Source organism: Urocitellus parryii, chromosome 9 (assembly GCF_045843805.1).
Source record: "Urocitellus parryii isolate mUroPar1 chromosome 9, mUroPar1.hap1, whole genome shotgun sequence".
NCBI lineage: Eukaryota > Metazoa > Chordata > Mammalia > Rodentia > Sciuridae > Urocitellus > Urocitellus parryii.
Genome location: NC_135539.1, coordinates 140,180,173 through 140,199,704, shown reverse-complemented (window position 1 = coordinate 140,199,704; position 19,532 = coordinate 140,180,173). Strand labels below are relative to the sequence as shown.

Sequence of the window (19,532 nt, the reverse complement as noted above, 5' to 3'; positions counted from 1 at the left end):
AATGTCCTGACTTGTGTTCATTTCATTAAAAATCAGTATTAAAATGATCCACAAATTAAAAAAAAAAAGTCAACAGTTCTAAAAGTAAAAGGTCTGGTTCTAAGCCCCCTGCCTTTTCCCTATACAACCATGAAGCTGTTCCCCTTTTCCTCATTTTGTCTTTTCAACGAAACTGCTTTCATTTCCTAGCTGATTTTTTTGGTATTTACCAAAGTACTACAGGTGATTCTATTAACTATATGCTGCTATAGAGTTCTATCCTAATTTGATTTAGATAATACTTGCTGTTTACAGTTGAACCAGGTAGTAGAACTCTACTATAATCATTTTTCCTTTTCTACACTTTTTTTTTACTTTTCCTAGAACTAATATTTGACTTGTTTTATTGTTTGTTTTCTATTTAATTAAAACATATAATAAAGAATATTATCCAGTGTATATTCTAGACTTTGAAAGATCTCTCAGTAGTGCTGTCATTTATATCTTTTTAAAGCAGCAAGGCTCTTACAGAGCTTCTGGTAGCTCCCATCTAGACTGGTTGCCCTGCATTCCTGTTTACAGCTGTCACTCTGGGATTTCTCTTTCTAGAGCCCCCTGGGCTTTCCCTTTCTTTCTCTCTCATCTCAGTACCATATTGCTGTTATTATTGTTTCATGTAGGTCTAGTTCCCTCATATCAGAATCTTTTTGACAGTTTCTGGCTTGCTTTTTACATAAAAAGTTGCCCTTTTTATATCTTCAGTATATGGTTTTCCAAATGTTCCTTATTTTGAATTGTGTGAAATTGACATTCTTTTCAAGTAAAACAACTATCAAATACCAGCAATTTCAAACAGTTCTTTGAAGTAGAAGATTTCTTGCTATTTGTTTCTTGGTATTTTATTTTTCTATTGTAAATGGAGACTCTTCTAATATCACATTTATAATTGTTGGTGATGTTTCTACTGAGAGTCTGTTAATGTATTAATTCTATATCCAGGACTTAAATTTTACATTTAGAACTTCCCTATGTAGGCAATTCTTTGGAATTTTCCACTTCTATTAACTCGTTATCTGCAATTAATGCAGGTAAACTCATTATTTGTAACTCAATAATTTTACTTTGTAACTTTTCCATTTGACATCTTCTTTGTCCTTATATTATGTAATATTATATGAATATTTTTGTCTTGTTTCAGACCTATATAGGTATGTTTTTAGGTTTCTTCACTAAATATCATATTGACTTTTAGGATTGTGTTTTATGTATGTTTCCCATACTAAATATACACATACTTTATTATTGATTTAAAGACGCTTGATGGATATATAATCAGATGTCTTTTAGTGGACTAATCATAAGACATTTTTCTTGATATGCATAGCAAACTAAAGAAATAGATTTTATTTTATCAAACCAGTTTTGAATATCAGAGGTAAACCACTTAATCCAGCAGTGGTATATTTCTCCTTGGTATATTCCCAGATATTTTTTAATTGTTTTCTTTAGAAGTTTTGCATTTTATTTCATAGGTAATGTTAACTTGCACTATTTGTTAAATTTTTATACACTGTTCTCTGTATAAGAATAATTTGTAAGCTTTGCTTCTATGCTTTGAAACATGTTAGATAACTTTTGAAGTTATTTATTCTTAAATATCTGGCAAAATTTAGAATATTATTGGCATCTTGAACTTTCTGAGTAGGTTAACTCTTTGACTTTCCTTCCTTGATAGGATGATAATTACCACATACTGTTTCTGTGAAATCTTTTTTTTTAATATTTATTTTTTAGCTGTTGGCATAATACCTTTATTTTATTCATTTATTTTTATGTGGTGCTGAGTATCAAACCCAGGGCTTCGCATGTGCTAGGTGAGCGCTCTACTGAGCTGCAACCCCAGCTCGGAGTCTTTTCTTTTGTACCTTTGTAGGATTCAATGGCATCTTACTTGGAATGTTGATAATGGCATCTTACAAAGAAACCAATATGATCTCATGTTTGTACTTTTCTTAGGGTATTCTTCATCTTTAAATTGTTAAGTTTTTAAGGGTGTTGGAATGGGAGCCTGTTTATTACCTCAAATTTAGCCCATATAGGGACTCTGTTGACTTAATATTTCTCTCTCTCTCTCTCTCTCTCTCTCTCGTTGTTTTCCAGGCTTCCCAGCTGGCGTGTATGTTGTAAAGAGAGTTCTTCAGCTTCAGCTTCATCATATTACTCTCAAGATGACAACTGTGCACTAGAAAATGAAGACATACAATTTCAGAAAAAGGTACTTTAAGTAAAGTTGACATTATAATTTGTGTACTCAGCTTTCTAGGACTGTCTCCAAACATTTAGAATAAAAGTCACTTCAAAAATACTTTGCCACAATTTTTGGTGGAAATTTATATTTTTTCTTGCTTTAATATAGGGAAGTTGCTCAGGTTTTTGGATTAAGGTAGCTCAGAGATTTATAGATACTTGTTGCTTGTATTTGGAATTTCATGATCATTCTTGGTCCTATAGTAAGGAGAAAAAAGAGTGTATGTTCAGAGAACTAAAAACTAGTGCTATCTTTTTTTTAAAGTTTTTTTTAGTTGTAGGTGGACAAAATATCTTTGTTTATTAGTTTATTTTTATGTGGTGCTGAGGGTTGAACCTAGTGCTTCCCACTTGTGAGGCAAGTGCTCTATCACTGAGCTACAGCCCCAGCCCTAGTGCTCTCTTTTTATTGCCCAAATACTTAAAGGGTTTCTAAAGGTACCCCAATCTTATAAATGAAAAACTGTCAGAAATGAGTATAACAAGGATAATTTGTAGTTGGCAACTGTAGTTTCTTTTCTGTAGCTAAGTACAGTAAATAGATAGAATCCAAAGAAACCAATATGATCTCAAGTTTCACCATTTTATATGATAAAAGATGAATATTGACTATTTGCTTTTGCCTCCAACTTCAGTGTATTTTAAATTTATATTGTTTACAGAATATTCGTGTTTACATATCATTCTTCTCCCCAAAGGAACTTCAGTTTACTGTTTCTCATGAACATGTTCAGATTTTTTTTCTGTTTGTATAGATATACCTTTATATATGCATACAACTAATATTTTATTTCCATTAAGTGTCACATAAATATTCTGCAAATTGACTAGCATCCTCCTTCACATGTCACCTTTTCACGTTGACTTGTTCTTCTAAATGACTGCATTTTCATTCCATCTCACAGATAAACCATACTCTATTAATCATTTCCTTACTAATGGGCTTCTGCATTGTTTCTCAGCTGTATGTGTGCACGCGATATGCACAGTGCTTGTGTGTGTCAACACACAGATTTACAATTACGTTTACATGCCTAGAGTTTTTTTTTTTTTTTTTGGCTTGATAGTTGAAACATATTAAGTTTTTAAGTTATGTGAAATATATTTCTGGATGGAATATTTAAAATTTTGAAGACTTGCTAAATACTTCTCAAAAGAAACTATAATTTTATCCTTTTCCCCACAGTCTTATAAGACTTAAGTCTAATCTCTGATGGGATATTTGGAGACAAAATATAAAAATGAATTTAATCAAAGCACTGAGCTGGGCATGGCGTTGCATGCCTATAATCCCAGTGGCCGAGGAAGCTGAGGCAGGAGGATCGTGAGTTCAAAGCCAGCCTCAGAAAAGCAAGGTGCTAAGGAGTTCAGTGAGAACCCTGTTTCTAAATAAAATACATAATTGGGCTTAAGATGTGGCTCAATGGCGAGTGCCCCTGAATTTAATCCCTGGTACCAAAGGAAAGAAAAAAAAAAGCATATCTATATACACTGAAAAGGTACTGAGGAGGGAAACTACTCTTTCAGCAAACATTTATATATTTGTGCCAGATTGACTCAGGTATTTATACTCTAGAAGGTATATTTAAAGACACAAAGGTATTAGAAGTTCTAACTTGAATGTGAGTAAAAAGACAAAAAAACTATGGGTGCCTTCATTTGTCGGATATTTATCACAGTTTTCTGTGTTTTACCACTGGGTAGGTGTAAAGTGCTTATTAAGCAATCAAATGAGGTTTTTTGTGTATTGTACATTTTAAGTGTATTGATGAGAAAGGAGATATAGGAAAGTACACAGTAAGTATGCAAAGAAATAAAAGTAAGTAGAGTCAAATGTATAAAGGTCAGTTTTTTGGTTTTAGCATATAGAAAGCAGTGGTCTTTATTAAGTGTTATATGAAGCAATTTTATCAGTCTTTTTTTCTTTGTTGTACATAGGATGAAAGAGAGGGACCTACTAATGCAGAATTATTGGGAAAATTGGGTTCAAATTTGCCCATTCCTCCAGAAGAAAATAAATTAAAAGATGACTATATTGTGGATGTACAAGTAAGCTATGTTGCTTTGATTTTTAATAATTTGCCTTTTCAACTACTTCAGAAGATAGCATACCTCTGTTCACCATATTTGTATTGTTATTTTTTTAATTTTGAAGTACCATGTAATGGAACTTAATGTTAGTTATCTGCTAATAGTACTGCTTTTGATAAAATAAAGTTTACAGATTTAATAAATATGACTAGTCTCTTTGAAGTAAAATTTGAATGTAATTCCTTATTTCTTCTTAGGTTCTATATTGGTTCATAATAATGTCTACAATGTCTCTTCAGATTTTCATATATAAGATTTTTTTTCTAAACTGCTTTATTTACAACAAAAGAAAGTAAGTGTGTGTTGAACAGAGTATTTTGACACCCATATTTCCATTTATGTGGAATATAAACTAGCATAATACTCTAGAATGTATTTTTCTTTTTATCTCATTGGGTATTTCATTCCATCAAACTTTATAAAAGATTAAAAACTGGAATGAACACACTGTAGGCCTATCAGAATTTTGAGGCAACTGGAAATCATTTAATATCAGTAATGGTTGTAGGAACAGAGGCAGAGAGACGAAGGAAAAACTGTCTCTTAATTTAAAATAATATATTTTCAGCTTAGAATTAGGAAAAATTCCTTTTTTTAATATAGCCAGTACTCTTTAAATTTACCGGGTTATATAAAGGAGATAAAGTGAGTTTCACTTTATTTGATTTTGGAAGACATTTGCCAAAGTTTTGTGAAAAGGAATAAGAAAGTGTTACCTGTAACCCTTCCAATTATATGACTGGCTTCAACAGTCTTCCCATTATTTGTTTTCTGGTGTGCTCTTGCTCGGATACTTACCAATGTTTATATCTTCTGTACCTGTGCTATAATATAGTAGAATAGTTGTTACCCACATGTGGCTGTTGAGTGCTTGGAATATGGCTAGTTCATACTGATTTACTGAAGCATAAAATACACATTGAATTTAGGATTAAAAAAAAAACGTGAACTAGCTCATTTTTTAAAAATATTGATGCACGTTGATATGATAATGCAGTGTTTGATATTAATGTAATAGTTCTTTTCTCAACAATAATTATGCAAATCACTTATATTCCTTTGTGAATTTTTCCTTGTAATTATTCAAATGATTATAATTTATATTCTCCTGATTCTGTGCCTTGTGTTTTGTTTTTGCTCCTGTACTGACCTTCCTTTTCTTTAAGACCTATCTCTTTCAATCCTTAGTAGTTCATAGTTTCTTTTCCTTGAATTGAGCATGAATTTCTCATTTGTTGATCACTTATTGAGCATTTGAATGCAAACTGTATGCTAGATACTTTAATGCTAGATACTAGAATTGTCAGTAATCAAGTGAATATAGTCCTTACACAGGCACAGTATAGTTCAGGAAGGGGGAAAATAAATAATGGCATTTGAGATCTTTTAGATACTGTGATAAAGACTCTACAGAAAACAAGGTGGCATGGAGCAAGCTAATTCTTTTTAGGATTGGTGGTAGGGCAAGGGGTGCTATAGAAATTTTCAAATATGATCAGGTATATTTCAGATTATGTTTTTGAGAGGTGTGTGACCTAGGGCATTTAGGACTATGAAGGAACAGTAAGAATCATGTGTAGCTTTGTACAGCCATATTGTTGTTGTATTGACAGACACTAGCTCCTAAACTGCTTGGGGACAAGTACTTTTTGTTTTACTGTTTTGTATATTTAAATATATTTCTTAGTTGTTGCTAGCATTCATTAATTGTAGTAAGAGGAAATATTTGTAGGTCCTAATACACTTTGGCGGTTTTTTTTTTGTGTGTGTGTGAGTGTGTGTGGTGCTGGGGATTGAACCCAGGGCCTTGTACATGCAAGGCAAGCACTCTACCAACTGAGCTATATCCCCAGCCTGTTATAGGCCCTAATACAAAATCGGAAGTAGGAAGGGAGAAAGAGATAAGCGCTTTATGCAAATTTATGAAAAATGTGTGTTGTTGTGCCTGTATTTTAATATAAACTATATTCCTTAGGGTTGTAATGTTGGAAGACAGGATTTTTATACAAGTGCTTTAGTGGACATTCTTTTATGGTTGTTTTTTAGCTTTCCGTTTTTGTAAACTCTTGCTCAGCAAAAGAGATAATTTGTTAATCTCAACATTTAATGTAACTGGCTTTTTAAACAGCATACAGAGTCAGGAAAGTTAAATCCACCTGTGGTTGAGACACTCCCTGCAGTTGATTTGCATGAAGATACTTCCAGTGCAGTTGGGAACAGTGAAGATGCTGAAAATATTTCCAGCTCATCTACCTCAGAAATCACTCCAGTCTCAAAGCTTGAGTAAGTCATTATAAAGAAGAAGAAAAAAAAATCTCCTTAGTTAATTTGGAAAAATCATTTAATAGGATATGGCAACTTGATACTCCAGTTTGAAATTTCAACTGTTTAGCAGAACTAATTTTTGATACCTGCATTTTGTGTTTGTTTTGAATGTAATTATCTTATAATGAATTTGTTTATTTGGCTGCTTAATACAGTGAAGTGGATTAGATCCCAGCCATGAAGCTCTGCCTAGTGTAGGCCAAGTGAGGTTCTACTTAGAAAACATAGTGCTTATTTGAATAAAATTCCCTATAATTATCCAAAACTCGTACCAATTATTAGTTTCTATTCAAGAATCCCTGACATTCCATTTATAGTTTTGTTGGTGTGTGAAGAGCTACCTTTTTGAAATTTAATATTAAATACTCAGAATATTTAAGAATAAGTGATCTTTAATTTAGAACATCAGTTATGTATTCCTTCTGACTCTTTCCAGCAGTATTCCAAAAAACAAAACAATTCTCTTTATACCATATTAAACATTTTCTTTATTAAATCGGTTGATATTGAGGAATGTCTGATACATAGTAAGAATACATATTTCAGCTAATATCATCATCATCATCATCGTCATCATCAGTAGCCTCACTACTAGTTTTCATTGCAGCCATTTTTTAAATACCTGTCTTCTGGCTTGGCACAGTGATGCACACCTGTAATCCTAGCAGCTGAGGCAAGAGGATTGCAAGTTCAAAGCCAGTAACTTAGCAAGGCCCTAAGCAGCTCAGCAAGACTGTGTCACTAAATAAACTACAAAAATGGCTGGAGATGTGGCTCAGTGGTTGAGTGCCCCTGGGTTTAATCCCTGGTGTTTAAAAAAAAAAAAAAAATCTGTCTTCCTCAGGAATGCAAGGGACAGGCCCAGGGAGTTATACACAGAGATGTTACAATTATTGTTTAGGGATTTTCCCCAGTAAGGCACAAGGGAACAGAAAACGTATTGAGAAATAATGACATTATTTACATAAATTATAAAATAAAGAAATTTAAATTCTTATTTCAGAAACAACGTTAGGCTAGATATTGTATTCCTGAACACTAAATCCTATTTTTCCAATATATTAGCTATGACTTCAGTGAAATAGGTGAGGCAAGGGAAATATTAGGGTGTATATTTTTAAAGGGAAATTCTAAAAATGCCTCAGAACTTCAGTGATATATCTTGAGATAACAGATGATTTTGATGGTATAGATAACAACTAATGTTAGTAGTATTAATATACTAACAGGAAATGTTAGTAGAATTAGTATATGTAACAGGCAAATTTAACTTTAAAGAGGATACATTTAGAATAAATAATTAAAAAAAATTTTTTTTTGAGGTGGGTACTGGGGATTAAATTCAGGGAGACTTGGCCACTGAGCCACATCCCCAGCCCTATTTTGTACATTTAGAGACAGGGTCTCACTGAGTTCCTTACCACCTCACTTTTGCTGAGACTGGCTTTGAACTCTCAGGATCTTCCTGACTCAGCCTCCCGAGCTGCTGGGATTATCGGCATGTGCCACTGCGCCCAGCTTAAAAATCTTATTTTTTATAACACCAAATACTAACCTATAATGTTTTGCTAGGAACATTTATTAGTAGTTGACATTACATGACTTAAGTGAATTCTTGGAAACACATTCTGGAGAATTGTAAAGTTATTTTTTCATTATGTTTTGGAGTTCACTGATAGGTTTTTTCCTTTTTAATTTAGCTTCATTAGATGAAGCTAAAAATTGTCTTTGTTGTTTCTTATAGTGAAATAGATAAAGCTGGTACTATCCCGATAGCCAAGGCAAGTGAAACTGAGCAATCTGAAACTGACTGTGAAGTTGGTGAGGCCTTGGATGCAGATGCAACAGTGGAACAGCCTTCCTTTGTCAGTCCACCTGAAAGGTAGGTGGGAACAGTTGTTTGTCCTTGGAATGACCATAATGATGACAGTGCTGTCTGAATGGACTTTGGTGCATATTTAATTTGACTTTATGATTGAGAGAGAGGTGATATCTTTGTTCTTTTCTTGGTTTGAATGCAATAATTATGGCATTTAGATTGTTTAAAACTTTGTTATCCAGCTATAATTTGTTTTATTTATTTATTTATTTTTTGGTTTCAAATAGCCTTGTTGGCCAACATATAGAAAATGTGTCATCTTCACATGGCAAAGGAAAGATAACAAAATCAGAATTTGAATCAAAAGTTTCACCAAATGAACAAGGTAGCAACGATCCAAAATCTCCATTGAGTGCTTCAGATCATTTAAAAAATGAGGTTGGTATACAACTTTCACTATCTCTTACTTTATTATAAAGTGCATTCTTGTTGTTAGCTACTCTTATAATAATTTGCTAACCATATTTGTCTCAAAATTAGGGCGATAAAATAGTTAATGATAGTTGTGGAACTGACATGAACTGTGCTTCCTGAGAGCAAGTGGTTTGAACTCAGGGGCATGCTACCATTGAGCCATGTCCCTGGCCCTTTTTTTTTTTTTTTTAGCTAAGTTGCTCATGCTAGCCTCAAACTTGAAATCATCAACTCCCAGCTTCCTGAGTAGCTCCGATTATAGGCTTGTGCCACCATGCCTGGTTCCAGTACAGTATTTGTATGTACATTGTTCTATGTGTGGACTCTTTGGTTATATATAATTTAATGAGTTTTCTGCCACCATCAACTATTTGTTGCCACATAAGGAAAGACTTTATTTAAGCAGTTTCTCAACTATGTAGAAGTTATGACTATTAAATTTAAGAATCTTCAACCAGGTGTGCTGGCATACGCCTGTAATCCCAACAACTCGGGAGGCTGAGGCAAGAGGACTGTCAGATTGAGACTAGCAAGATCGAGACCAGCCTCAGCAACTTAGAAACTTGCCCTAAGCCCAATTTAGTAAGATCCTGTCTCAAAAATAAAAAGGGATTGGGGATGATAAACAAGTGCAGTTAAAGAACAATTCAAACTGTAGCACACCCCATCTGCATTCATTACCTTTTAATTTCAGATGTTCTTTATTCTCTTTATCTTTTCATAAATTTTCAGTGAATTTGCTTTTACACTTTAACTATACTTCAGGATGAAGAGTTTCAGTTTTAGGACCACTGATAACCACATTAAGCATAGTCTTAAGAATATAAAAACGATTTAATAACAAACAGCTACATACACATTATTCAGTTTAAAAAAAAAAAAATCACAGATTGTATACCCTTCCCTCCTCATCAGATAGAACTATTATCTTCAATTTGTTGGATTTTTGAAATTTTATTTTAGAGCTTTCTAGTTAGCCATAAACAATACATACTATTAATTTGGCATATTTTGAAATATGAATTCTTGCCTTAAGTAGCATTTTATTCAACATTATTCTTGAGATTCTTTGCTTTCAGTACTTTTTTACAGCTATTCTACTACTATAATTTGTCCATTCTTCATTTAATGCATATTTGAATTGTTTCTAATCACTTCAGCATTCTGATAGATTTCCCATTATTCGACAGACAAGCCATGACTTCCCACACAATAACTCACTTTTTTCTCCATTAGATTGGTATAATTTCTGTATCTCTGGTTTTCATTTGCATTCAGTTATTATTACTCTGATTGTATTTTTCTTGCTGAATTTATTGCTTTTATTGTGTTCCCTTATATTGATTTGTAAGCATTCTTAGGCGTTGGCAGTAATCCTTTGTTGGCTAAATGTGTTGCACATACTTCTCTCAGTTTTTGGCTTATTATTTTCATGTAATTTATGGTCTTAAGATGTTTTAAATTCTTAAATTTTTAATCTAGTCAAATGTGTCAGCTTTTTAAAAATGCATTCTGTATTTGTTAATCTTTTTCCCACCCTGAGTCATAAAGATATTTTTCTACTTTTAAATTGTGAAATAGTTTTTTAAATATTTAGATTTTTAAATCTAAGTTTAAATTTTTGAATAGAAAGTGCCTACTATGAATTTTGTAGAAACTATATATAATCCATCTAAAATTAGTTTCCTTTAATAAATGTTTTTTAATTTAGATTTTAACATATATGCACTATAGGTATAAATTTATTAATTTCTACACTTTGTGTATGAGTAATGTTTGCTCAGGATATATTACAATTTTTATAAAACAACCTATGCTTATATCACTAACATGTGAAGGAAAATATCTTGTGGTATTGTGGTACATAGATAGAAATTATTACAGTTCTTTTAAGAGAAATTCAGCTTTTAAATAAATTGAAACTTTTCTATTAATGTTATTCATTACAAAGTTAGACTTTTGACAGAAACATTTGTTTTTACTTTTATTATTTATTAGTCTAGTCTTTGAAGGTTGAAGTCTGTTTATTTTTTGGTATTTCCTAGAGTGCTGATGTTACAAAACCAGGAGAAACTGACCCTACATCTGTAGCAAATCCCAAAGATCCAGAAGATATACCAACATTTGATGAATGGAAGAAGAAAGTTATGGAAGTAGAAAAAGAAAAAAGTAAGGAAGCACTGATATTCTTTTATTAATTTTTTTAAATTTAATTGAGTGGTTTACATAGCTTTTCTCTTTTTTAATTGGCAAAACAAAACTTATTTTAGAAAACATTTTAAAAGAGAAATTTACAAAATTGCTGCTACCATGCCATTTACAATTATAAACAGTTTTAATCTTAATTAAAAGCCATTCATAAATTATTACCTGAGGATCAATAAGGAAAACAGCAGTGATTTTCATCTCAGTTTTCAAGAGGAAAATTGAGGCATAGAAAGTTCAGAGTCAGAAAACTTTAAACCATGTATGCAAAGTATTACTTTTACTTTTTTCCCCCTCGATTTTGTAGATTGAATCTCAGTTAAAAATTGTTACACACAGAAAGATAACATTCATCCTTGGGTAGAATAATATATATGCCAAAAGCTTTTATTGTAATGGACATACTTCATTTTCTGACTTATAGTATTTAGGTATAAATCAAGTAACACTTGCATTTTTGTAGTTACTTTGTTTACTGGTATTATTTTAAAGCTATTGGGGTATTTTAAAGCTATTTTGAATTTCTTACAGATTTTTAAAATATTATTTTAAGCATTAAAACCTGTCCTTCTCTAGAAGACAGTCTGTTGCTTTTGAGATCATTGTATTGCTGGGGGTGTTTTCAATTATAATCATCATATATTTCTAATAAGGTTTGTCTGTAGGTCAGTCATTGCATCCATCTTCCAATGGAGGGCCACATGCCACCAAAAAAGTCCAGAAAAATCGAAATAATTATGCCTCAGTAGAATGTGGTGCCAAAATTTTGGCAGCTAATCCAGAAGCCAAGGTACTTAAGAATAAATTTTCTTTCTTATAAGTATAGACTACTCACTTTATTAATAAAATATAGGCATTAGTATGCTGGGGACTATTTGGGAGACTGAAGCAGGAGGATTGTGAGTTCAAAGCCAGCCTCAGCAATTTAGTGAGGCACTTAGGAACTCAGCAAGACCCTAACTCTAAATAAAATATAAAAAAGGACTGGGGATGTGGCTCAGTGGTTAAGCACCCCTGAGTTCAATCCTGAGTATGAAAAAGAAATTTTAAAAGAAAATAGCTAATAGAAATTTATTTCCTTTACAGTAATAGACATTGAATTTTAAAATGGGTTGTTTCAAAGATAATTTAACTGTAGTCCTAACTAGTAGATTTTAGCCCCTTTTATGTTTTTCCTTCCCAAGTGTATGTTTCAGTCTTACGTATATTGTAAGATCTAAAAATACAGAAACACTTAGAACACTTAAGAATTGAAATACTTTTTAAAAATTATTTTTCCATAAGTAATAGATTCCATTTCCTTGTTTTGAAATAGAGTACATCTGCTATTCTCATAGAAAACATGGACCTTTATATGTTGAATCCTTGCAGCACTAAAATTTGGTAAGGAATACAAAATTTTTAAAAGTACATTCTGTATATGTTAATCTTTTATATCAAAGTTTAGATTGACTTATAATCATTTAATAAGTATTTATGATTAATGTTGGTACCCTGCAAAATTGAGGACAAAATGCCTTTCCTTTTAAGGAGGTAAAAGAAAACCAGATTTTGTTAAACAGTTATGAAATGATATAAAATGTATTGCTGAAAGGGTATTAGAAGATGTATAACTGCAAGGGAGCTTCTTAGAAAAGGAAGGATTCATAGGAAATGGCAGGTGAAGGATTCACAGTGCTTTAAAAGTAGCATATTTTTTCTTAGTATTCTGTGTCTATGTAGTCACAATCTTCAGGGTTTGAGAAGTGTCTCCTTAAGTTAAATATATACACACACACAATTAATTAGTTCATTCATTCTAGTAGATCAGAATTATGGTGGCGATTTTCCTCAAGTAGGAAAATGAGCCTTACTCAGAAAGTCAAGGGTTGTTTTTGTTTCACATGGAAAATAAAGATAAAAAAGCTAGAAAAAAACAAGGTGGGGGGCAGCTCTCATTAAAATAGAAGGAAGATCAGTAGAGGAAGGGGACAGGGGAAGAGGAGAGAAAGCTGGGAGGTACTAGAGTACAAAATTGACCAAATTTTATATATAGTGTGTGCGAATATGTAACAGTGACTCCCACTATAATATAAAATTATAATACATCAATAGTCTTTTTTATGGTTTGAGTGATATTTAACTGGGCCTCACTTATTGGATATTTGTATTGTTTATGATCTTTTTGCAAGTATTAGTAAGCTTGTGCATGCACTATCTTAATAATTGTTTGAAAATTTGGGAAGACTTTATTTTCTTTCCTTTTGTGCTATTTTTGGTAAATTATATTTTTTTGTGTAAATTTGTTTTCTATTTTCAAAGTTTTGAAATAAAGTTGTTTTCAGAATTCTCTTATTTAAAATCTCTTCTGCATCAGAGATTTTTTTGTGTTTAAAAAAATTCCTAATTTTTTTTAATGCCACCTCCTTTAATCTCCATAGAAATGTATCTGTTTTGGCTTTATCAATTCACTTCATTATATCTTTGTTCTCTCTTTCATGAATTTCTGCATAAAACTTTCATTTCACTACATTGTTTAAATTTAGTCTGTTGAACTTCAATTTTTAAAGAAATTTCTAATGTACATATTTAAGGTTATAAATTTTTCTTAATTTTATCCTAAATTTTGATTCATGGTGTTTTATGAAGCTACTTGTTAATATTCAGCTCTGTAACTTTAATGTAATCTTTTAAAACTGAGTCGTAAATAGTTAAGTATAATTGAAATTGTTTAACTTATTGATTTTATACAAAGTTCTACTAATTTCATACTGCATTCTCTATTTTAAGAAAACATGAGAGATGAGGCAGAAAGATATTGAAAGGCATTTTAAAATCAATTTTAATGCAGAGTAATTAGTTTTATATTAGTATTTTACATACTTTGAAGCGATTTATCAGTTACATACAAATTTTAGAATTCTTATGTGTTCCAAGTGAATCAGCATTGTATACTTGGTGATGTGTTTATCTGAAAGCTTATTTTATCTGATATTAATGTAAGTTATGTCTTCTTAGAGATGAGGAACATTGTATATTAAAAAAAAATAAGGAGTGAAGGGCAATTAGCTTTTTGTTTTCTTCTTAATACTCATAGATTTATTTTATCCAAGGTAAATAATAAAAGTCTGAGTCTGATTTCCTTTAGTTCTTCCCTTCATCATGTGATTGGTGCTGTAGAAAATGTTCAGGTTTTGGAACCAAAATATATAGTTTGTTAAAGCAAATTAGAATACTAAGTGTCACGAGCATTTCTCTTCCCCAAGTACCATGCTACATACAGTTGTATTCTATGCACATAGAGTCATATTTGTACTTTTTTCCTAAGTGGCAATACTTATGGGCATCTTTCCATGTCAAACAATCAATCTCTAGCATCATTCAGTGCTGGGAATTGAACCTAGGGCCTTGCATATTCTAAGCACATGCTCTGAGACTAAGTTATACTAACTTTATTTTTTAAAAAAACAGCATAATTGAGGTTTAGTTGACATACAATAAAGTGCAACATGTCAAATTGTATAGTTTTATACATTTATACATCTGTGAAAATATCACCACGGTAAAGATAATGAACATACTGGGCTGGGGTTATGGCTCAGTGGTAGAGTACTCGCCTCGCGCATGCAAGGCCCAGGCTGGGTTCAATCCTCAGCACCACATAAAAATAAATGGATAAAATAAAGTTATTGTGTACAACTACAAAAATTAAAAATTAAAAAAAAGATAATGGACATATTCATTACTCCCAAAAGTTTTCTTGCACTTTTTTATAATTTCTCCCTCTCAAACCATCTTTCCCTATAACAGTTATAGGCCAGGCTTCTGTTACGTGTAATTTATAGCTGGTCTTATTGGATACTGGCTATTTCTTTGTCTGGGTGTGGACCATCATTTATGTTAATTTATGTTATCAATGAAGCCATCCTGTGATATTGTGGTGCTGTGGGAAATTGAGGTTTGGGAGTCAGATAGATTAACTGACACCCCCACCCCCCACCACCATTGCTTTTATACACTGCATTTTGATAAAGCAAAATGTAAATATAAGGGCAGACATCCTTCTTAACCTATTAGGTTTCATCTTCCCAGATCTGGAACACATAAAAACTCAAGTTGAGCAACAAATATGCCACCTATGATAACTTAGGTAAATAATTAGAGCACTTGGAAATATATGTATTGTACTACATATGTATACAAGAAAATATATAAAAGAGTATGTAAGCTCTAGGTTATGATTTCCAACCTATTTTAAAGTACCTGTGTCAATTTCATTGACATATTCACAGAATTGAAAACTTAATGCATTAAGATTTTAAGAGGGTATTGCTAAATCAAAGGCTTTGATACTTTTAAGACAATATATGTCAAATTATCCTCTAAACTAGTCAGTTTATACAATCACTGACAAAGAAAGTCATTCTTTCTCTGGCAATGTGCTTTGTCATTAAAAAAATATCTTTTCTTAAAAAATATGATGGGACAAAGTCAGTATCTTATTTTTATAGTTTTTTTTTCCTCACTACTGATATTCTTTGTGAAAGAGGCATTCCCTTACAGATAACTTGAATTATAAATCCTCCTCCTCCATTAAGGTATAGTAATTTTTAATGGATATCTAGTTTATACAAAATGTTATGCCATGTTTAATATGAACTAATATTTTAACCATTTAAATAATTGTCTTGTTCTTTTTGAAGGTTTGTTATTGAACTTTGTGAGCCAATTCAAGTAAAACAGCTTGACATTGCAAATTATGAATTATTTTCTTCTACTCCTAAAGACTTTTTGGTTTCTATCAGCGACAGGTAAGTTCTAGAGCTGGTTTCTATAGGGTCTGTGTTGGATCTTTGGAGTAAAAATTTTAAAATGGGTCACTTTTGACTTTAGTCATTTTGGTTTTAATGTCAGTTTGTAATAATAGTTGTAGACTTTTCTTAATCACTTTCCTTTTATTAGCTCATATATAGTTACATCACAGCCAAATTATTCCCTTATAAAGTTAGGAAACAGAATTAGGGGAGTTTTGAGTAGCTTGCCCAGGCCGCATGACTTGTTAATTGGAAAACCAAGATGAAAACCTAGGATTATGTGACTTTTTAAAGTCTTTACTTTTAATCATTATGCTCCATTGCTTTCAAGCATTTCTTTAAAAGTTTTTAGAAAGTATGTTTCATTTCATATCATGAGGTATATTTTTTGTGAAGAATATTTTTAAACCTTTTATATGTGGGGTTGGAGGTGAATTCTGGGGATCGAACCCAGGTCCTTGTCGTTCTAGGCCAATGCCTCATTGTGTTTCCCAGGCCGGCCTTGGACTTTTTGGTCCTCTTGACTCAACTTCCCAGGTAGCTGAGATTACAGGCATGTTACATTGTACCCAGCTAAAACCTTTTTTATACTTGTATGGTTGAAAGAAGGACCATAATATAAAGAATTTGGAAAAGAATGTTATTCCCTCATAAGCAAAGATAACCACTGTTAGCATTTTTTACATTCTTTCCTATGCATTTATTTATTCTACTAGAAAATATATTTACTTATTGCTTCTTATATCCTGAGAATACCTTTCTTTTAAACATACCATTTTTAATGAATACTAGTATTTCCCCCTCAGTGGAGGTAGTATTCCATATATACATTTGAGTGCCCATGATATGTCAGGTAAGATGCTATCATTTATTCTTCTGTCATTGATCATTAAAGATTTTCCATGGCATTTCTTCTCTTACCTTATAGTCAGCATTTCGTATGTACAGTTTTTGAAATCAGTCCTCAAAACTTTTTGAGAATTCCATCTGTTTTTCTGTTCTTAACCTTGCTCACATCACTTCCTTTTCTCTAAGCTGCAGTTTTATTATATGTCAGATGGATATATCTAGCTCTTACAAAGTATGTTCTTTCTAAAGGTGAGAAAAGAGAAATCATTATTTTGAGGGGGGTAGAGCACTTGCTTCGCACACATGAGCTTCCATCCTCAGCACCACATAAAAAAAAAAATAAAGGTATTGTGTCCATCTACACAATAAAAAATAAAAATAAATAAATAAGAACTAAAAATAAAAATAAATGCTTTTATACTTTTTATGTTAGATTTCCTTTAAAAGGTTAAGCTATGTGGAGCTGGGGCTGTAGCTCAGTGGCAGAGCACTTGCAGAGCATGTGTGAGGCACTGGGTTTGATTCTCAGCACCACACAAAAATAAGCAAATAAAATAAAGACATTCTATCTATCTACAATTACAAAATTTTTTTAAAAAAGGTTCAGCTATGTATGATATTAAAAGATTTTTTTTTCCTTCCTGATTTGCTTTCTGTCATCAGTATTTCATCACACAATTGTCAATATGTAAAGAGAATGCTTGTGCGGGAATGCTGTTCTTTTCCCAATTCTTTATATTATGTTACTTCTTTTAATCACCAGTATAAAAAATGTTTCAGCTGGGTGCAATGTAACATGCCTGTAATCCCAGCTACTTGGGAAGTTGAGGCAACCTCCTCCTTCCAAGACAAACTCTTGGCTCCTTTCTGTTTTAAAATCTCAACAGCCCTTCTGAACCCTAAGGAGCAATGATTGTCCTGCTTTTGTCTTTTCCTTGTCTTCCTTTCTATTTGTTAGTAGGATTATTTATTTATTTATTATTAACTCTATTAAGTTTGTATATATCACCTAGAGAAGAAGAAAATGAACAGGACATTTATTTTTGTGTTTTCTAGATATCCCACAAATAAATGGATTAAGCTGGGTACTTTCCATGGTAGAGATGAGCGGAATGTCCAGAGTTTCCCTTTAGATGAACAGATGTATGCAAAATATGTGAAGGTAATGTTTATGTATATAAGGCCGTGTTCCATATGAAAATATTAGTCATATTTTATTCACTTTATTAAGAGGACATTTACTGCAGCATACCCTTTAATAAAATAGTTTTTACTTGGATGTTTTGTTTTATGAGACAAATGCTGCTACTTTCCTTTTGTATTACTGGAAACCCAGACCAACTTTTTATTTGTGATTCTGAAAAAAAAATTCTAAATTGTAGCTCTTAATTTCTTTTGACTTTATATAAAAATGTCATCTTTAGAGTATTCTATTTAGAAGCTCATATCGATTGCTGTCACTAAAGTCTTTTTTTTGGTACTATAGATTGAGCTCAGGGGCACTTAACCACTGAGCCACCTTTCCAGCCCTAATATGTATTTTATTTAGAGACAGGGTCTCACTGAGTTGCTTAGCACCTCCCTTTTGCTGAGGTTGGTTTTGAACTCTCAATCCTACTGCCTCAGCCTCCGGGATTACAAGCATGTGCCACCATGCCTGGCAATTATTGCTGTCACTAAAGTCTTTAAAGCAAATCTTAAATCTTTTTGAAATATGATTCTTAGATTGTTTCAATTTTAATAACCAATTATTTGACACTATTTTGGCTTTTGCATTTTTTGTGTATTTATGTGAAACAGTCTGTGTGCAGACACCAGTTTCAAATAAAGATAACTTGATATTCAGTGTTCCCTCTGCTTCCTTCACCAAATGATCAAGTAGAATTATCACTCTTAAACTGGATTTGGATGAAATAGGGGATATTTCTACTCCTTTCCTTCCTGCCCGGCTTTCCTTTAAAAATGGCACACCTTAAAATACCATTGTGTTAATAATATGATCTTAAATGGCAGAAGTTCTAATTCCTGTCCTTTCTTCTTTAAATTTGAGAACTTACAGTTAATTTTGTCTTCTGGGATTTTACTGTCTCTTTTTAAAGCATGTATTAAGTTGAATTCTATAAAATGGGTAAACTTGTAGTATTCCTAGTTTTAGTATAAAAGTTGCTAAATATCAAATAATTGATATTTCCAGTTAATAATCAAGAGTTCAGAAAAATGAACACCTTCAGTTCCTTTTAAAATGAGTACTGAAATGATTATTTAAAGATCTTCTTATATAAACACGCTTTCTATGCTGTGAAAAATCATTTGCCAGGAGATAGAATTATATTTAATTTTGGAAGTAAAAATGTTATCAAATTGTCTGAGGATCATTCTGTATAATATCTACTTATTAATAATGGAAGAATTTATTGGCAGCATTAAAAGTTGAATGATAAATTCCTGCCTTATCCTTTGTATGGTAAGAGACTATAGAGCATTTTGATGATTCATTTTATTAAAAAAAGTTGATAGAAAGGTTCAGGCAATCAGAATTGACTCTGATTTTCATTATGTAGTTATATATGTGTATCTAATTTTCCCCTTATCCTAAAAGAGTTAAATCCAAATTTACAAATTATTTTTAATAACTTATATTTTAAAAGTGAATTGATACATGTCTTCTGCTTCTGTAAGTTATACTTGAA

The 19,532-nt window shown here is 31.9% G+C and overlaps 1 protein-coding gene across 3 annotated transcripts in view; it reads left to right on the top strand.

The window, feature by feature from the left end:
• The window catches only part of Suco (SUN domain containing ossification factor), a 68,430-nt gene that overhangs the window by 17,858 nt on the left and 31,040 nt on the right, over positions 1-19,532 (top strand). For 2 of the 3 annotated variants that reach the window (XR_003300742.2, XM_026388457.2), the window contains exons 2-11: positions 2,140-2,254; positions 4,225-4,335; positions 6,506-6,660; positions 8,447-8,584; positions 8,809-8,959; positions 11,041-11,164; positions 11,854-11,990; positions 12,516-12,583; positions 15,883-15,990; positions 17,899-18,004. Coding sequence is in view for 2 of the 3 variants with exons in the window: in XM_026388457.2 (XP_026244242.1) it covers positions 2,140-2,254; positions 4,225-4,335; positions 6,506-6,660; positions 8,447-8,584; positions 8,809-8,959; positions 11,041-11,164; positions 11,854-11,990; positions 12,516-12,583; positions 15,883-15,990; positions 17,899-18,004 (1,213 nt within the window). In the remaining variant the exon portion in view is untranslated. The remainder of the gene's footprint in view (positions 1-2,139; positions 2,255-4,224; positions 4,336-6,505; positions 6,661-8,446; positions 8,585-8,808; positions 8,960-11,040; positions 11,165-11,853; positions 11,991-12,515; positions 12,584-15,882; positions 15,991-17,898; positions 18,005-19,532) is intronic. The other variant, XM_026388455.2, reaches the window with a different exon arrangement.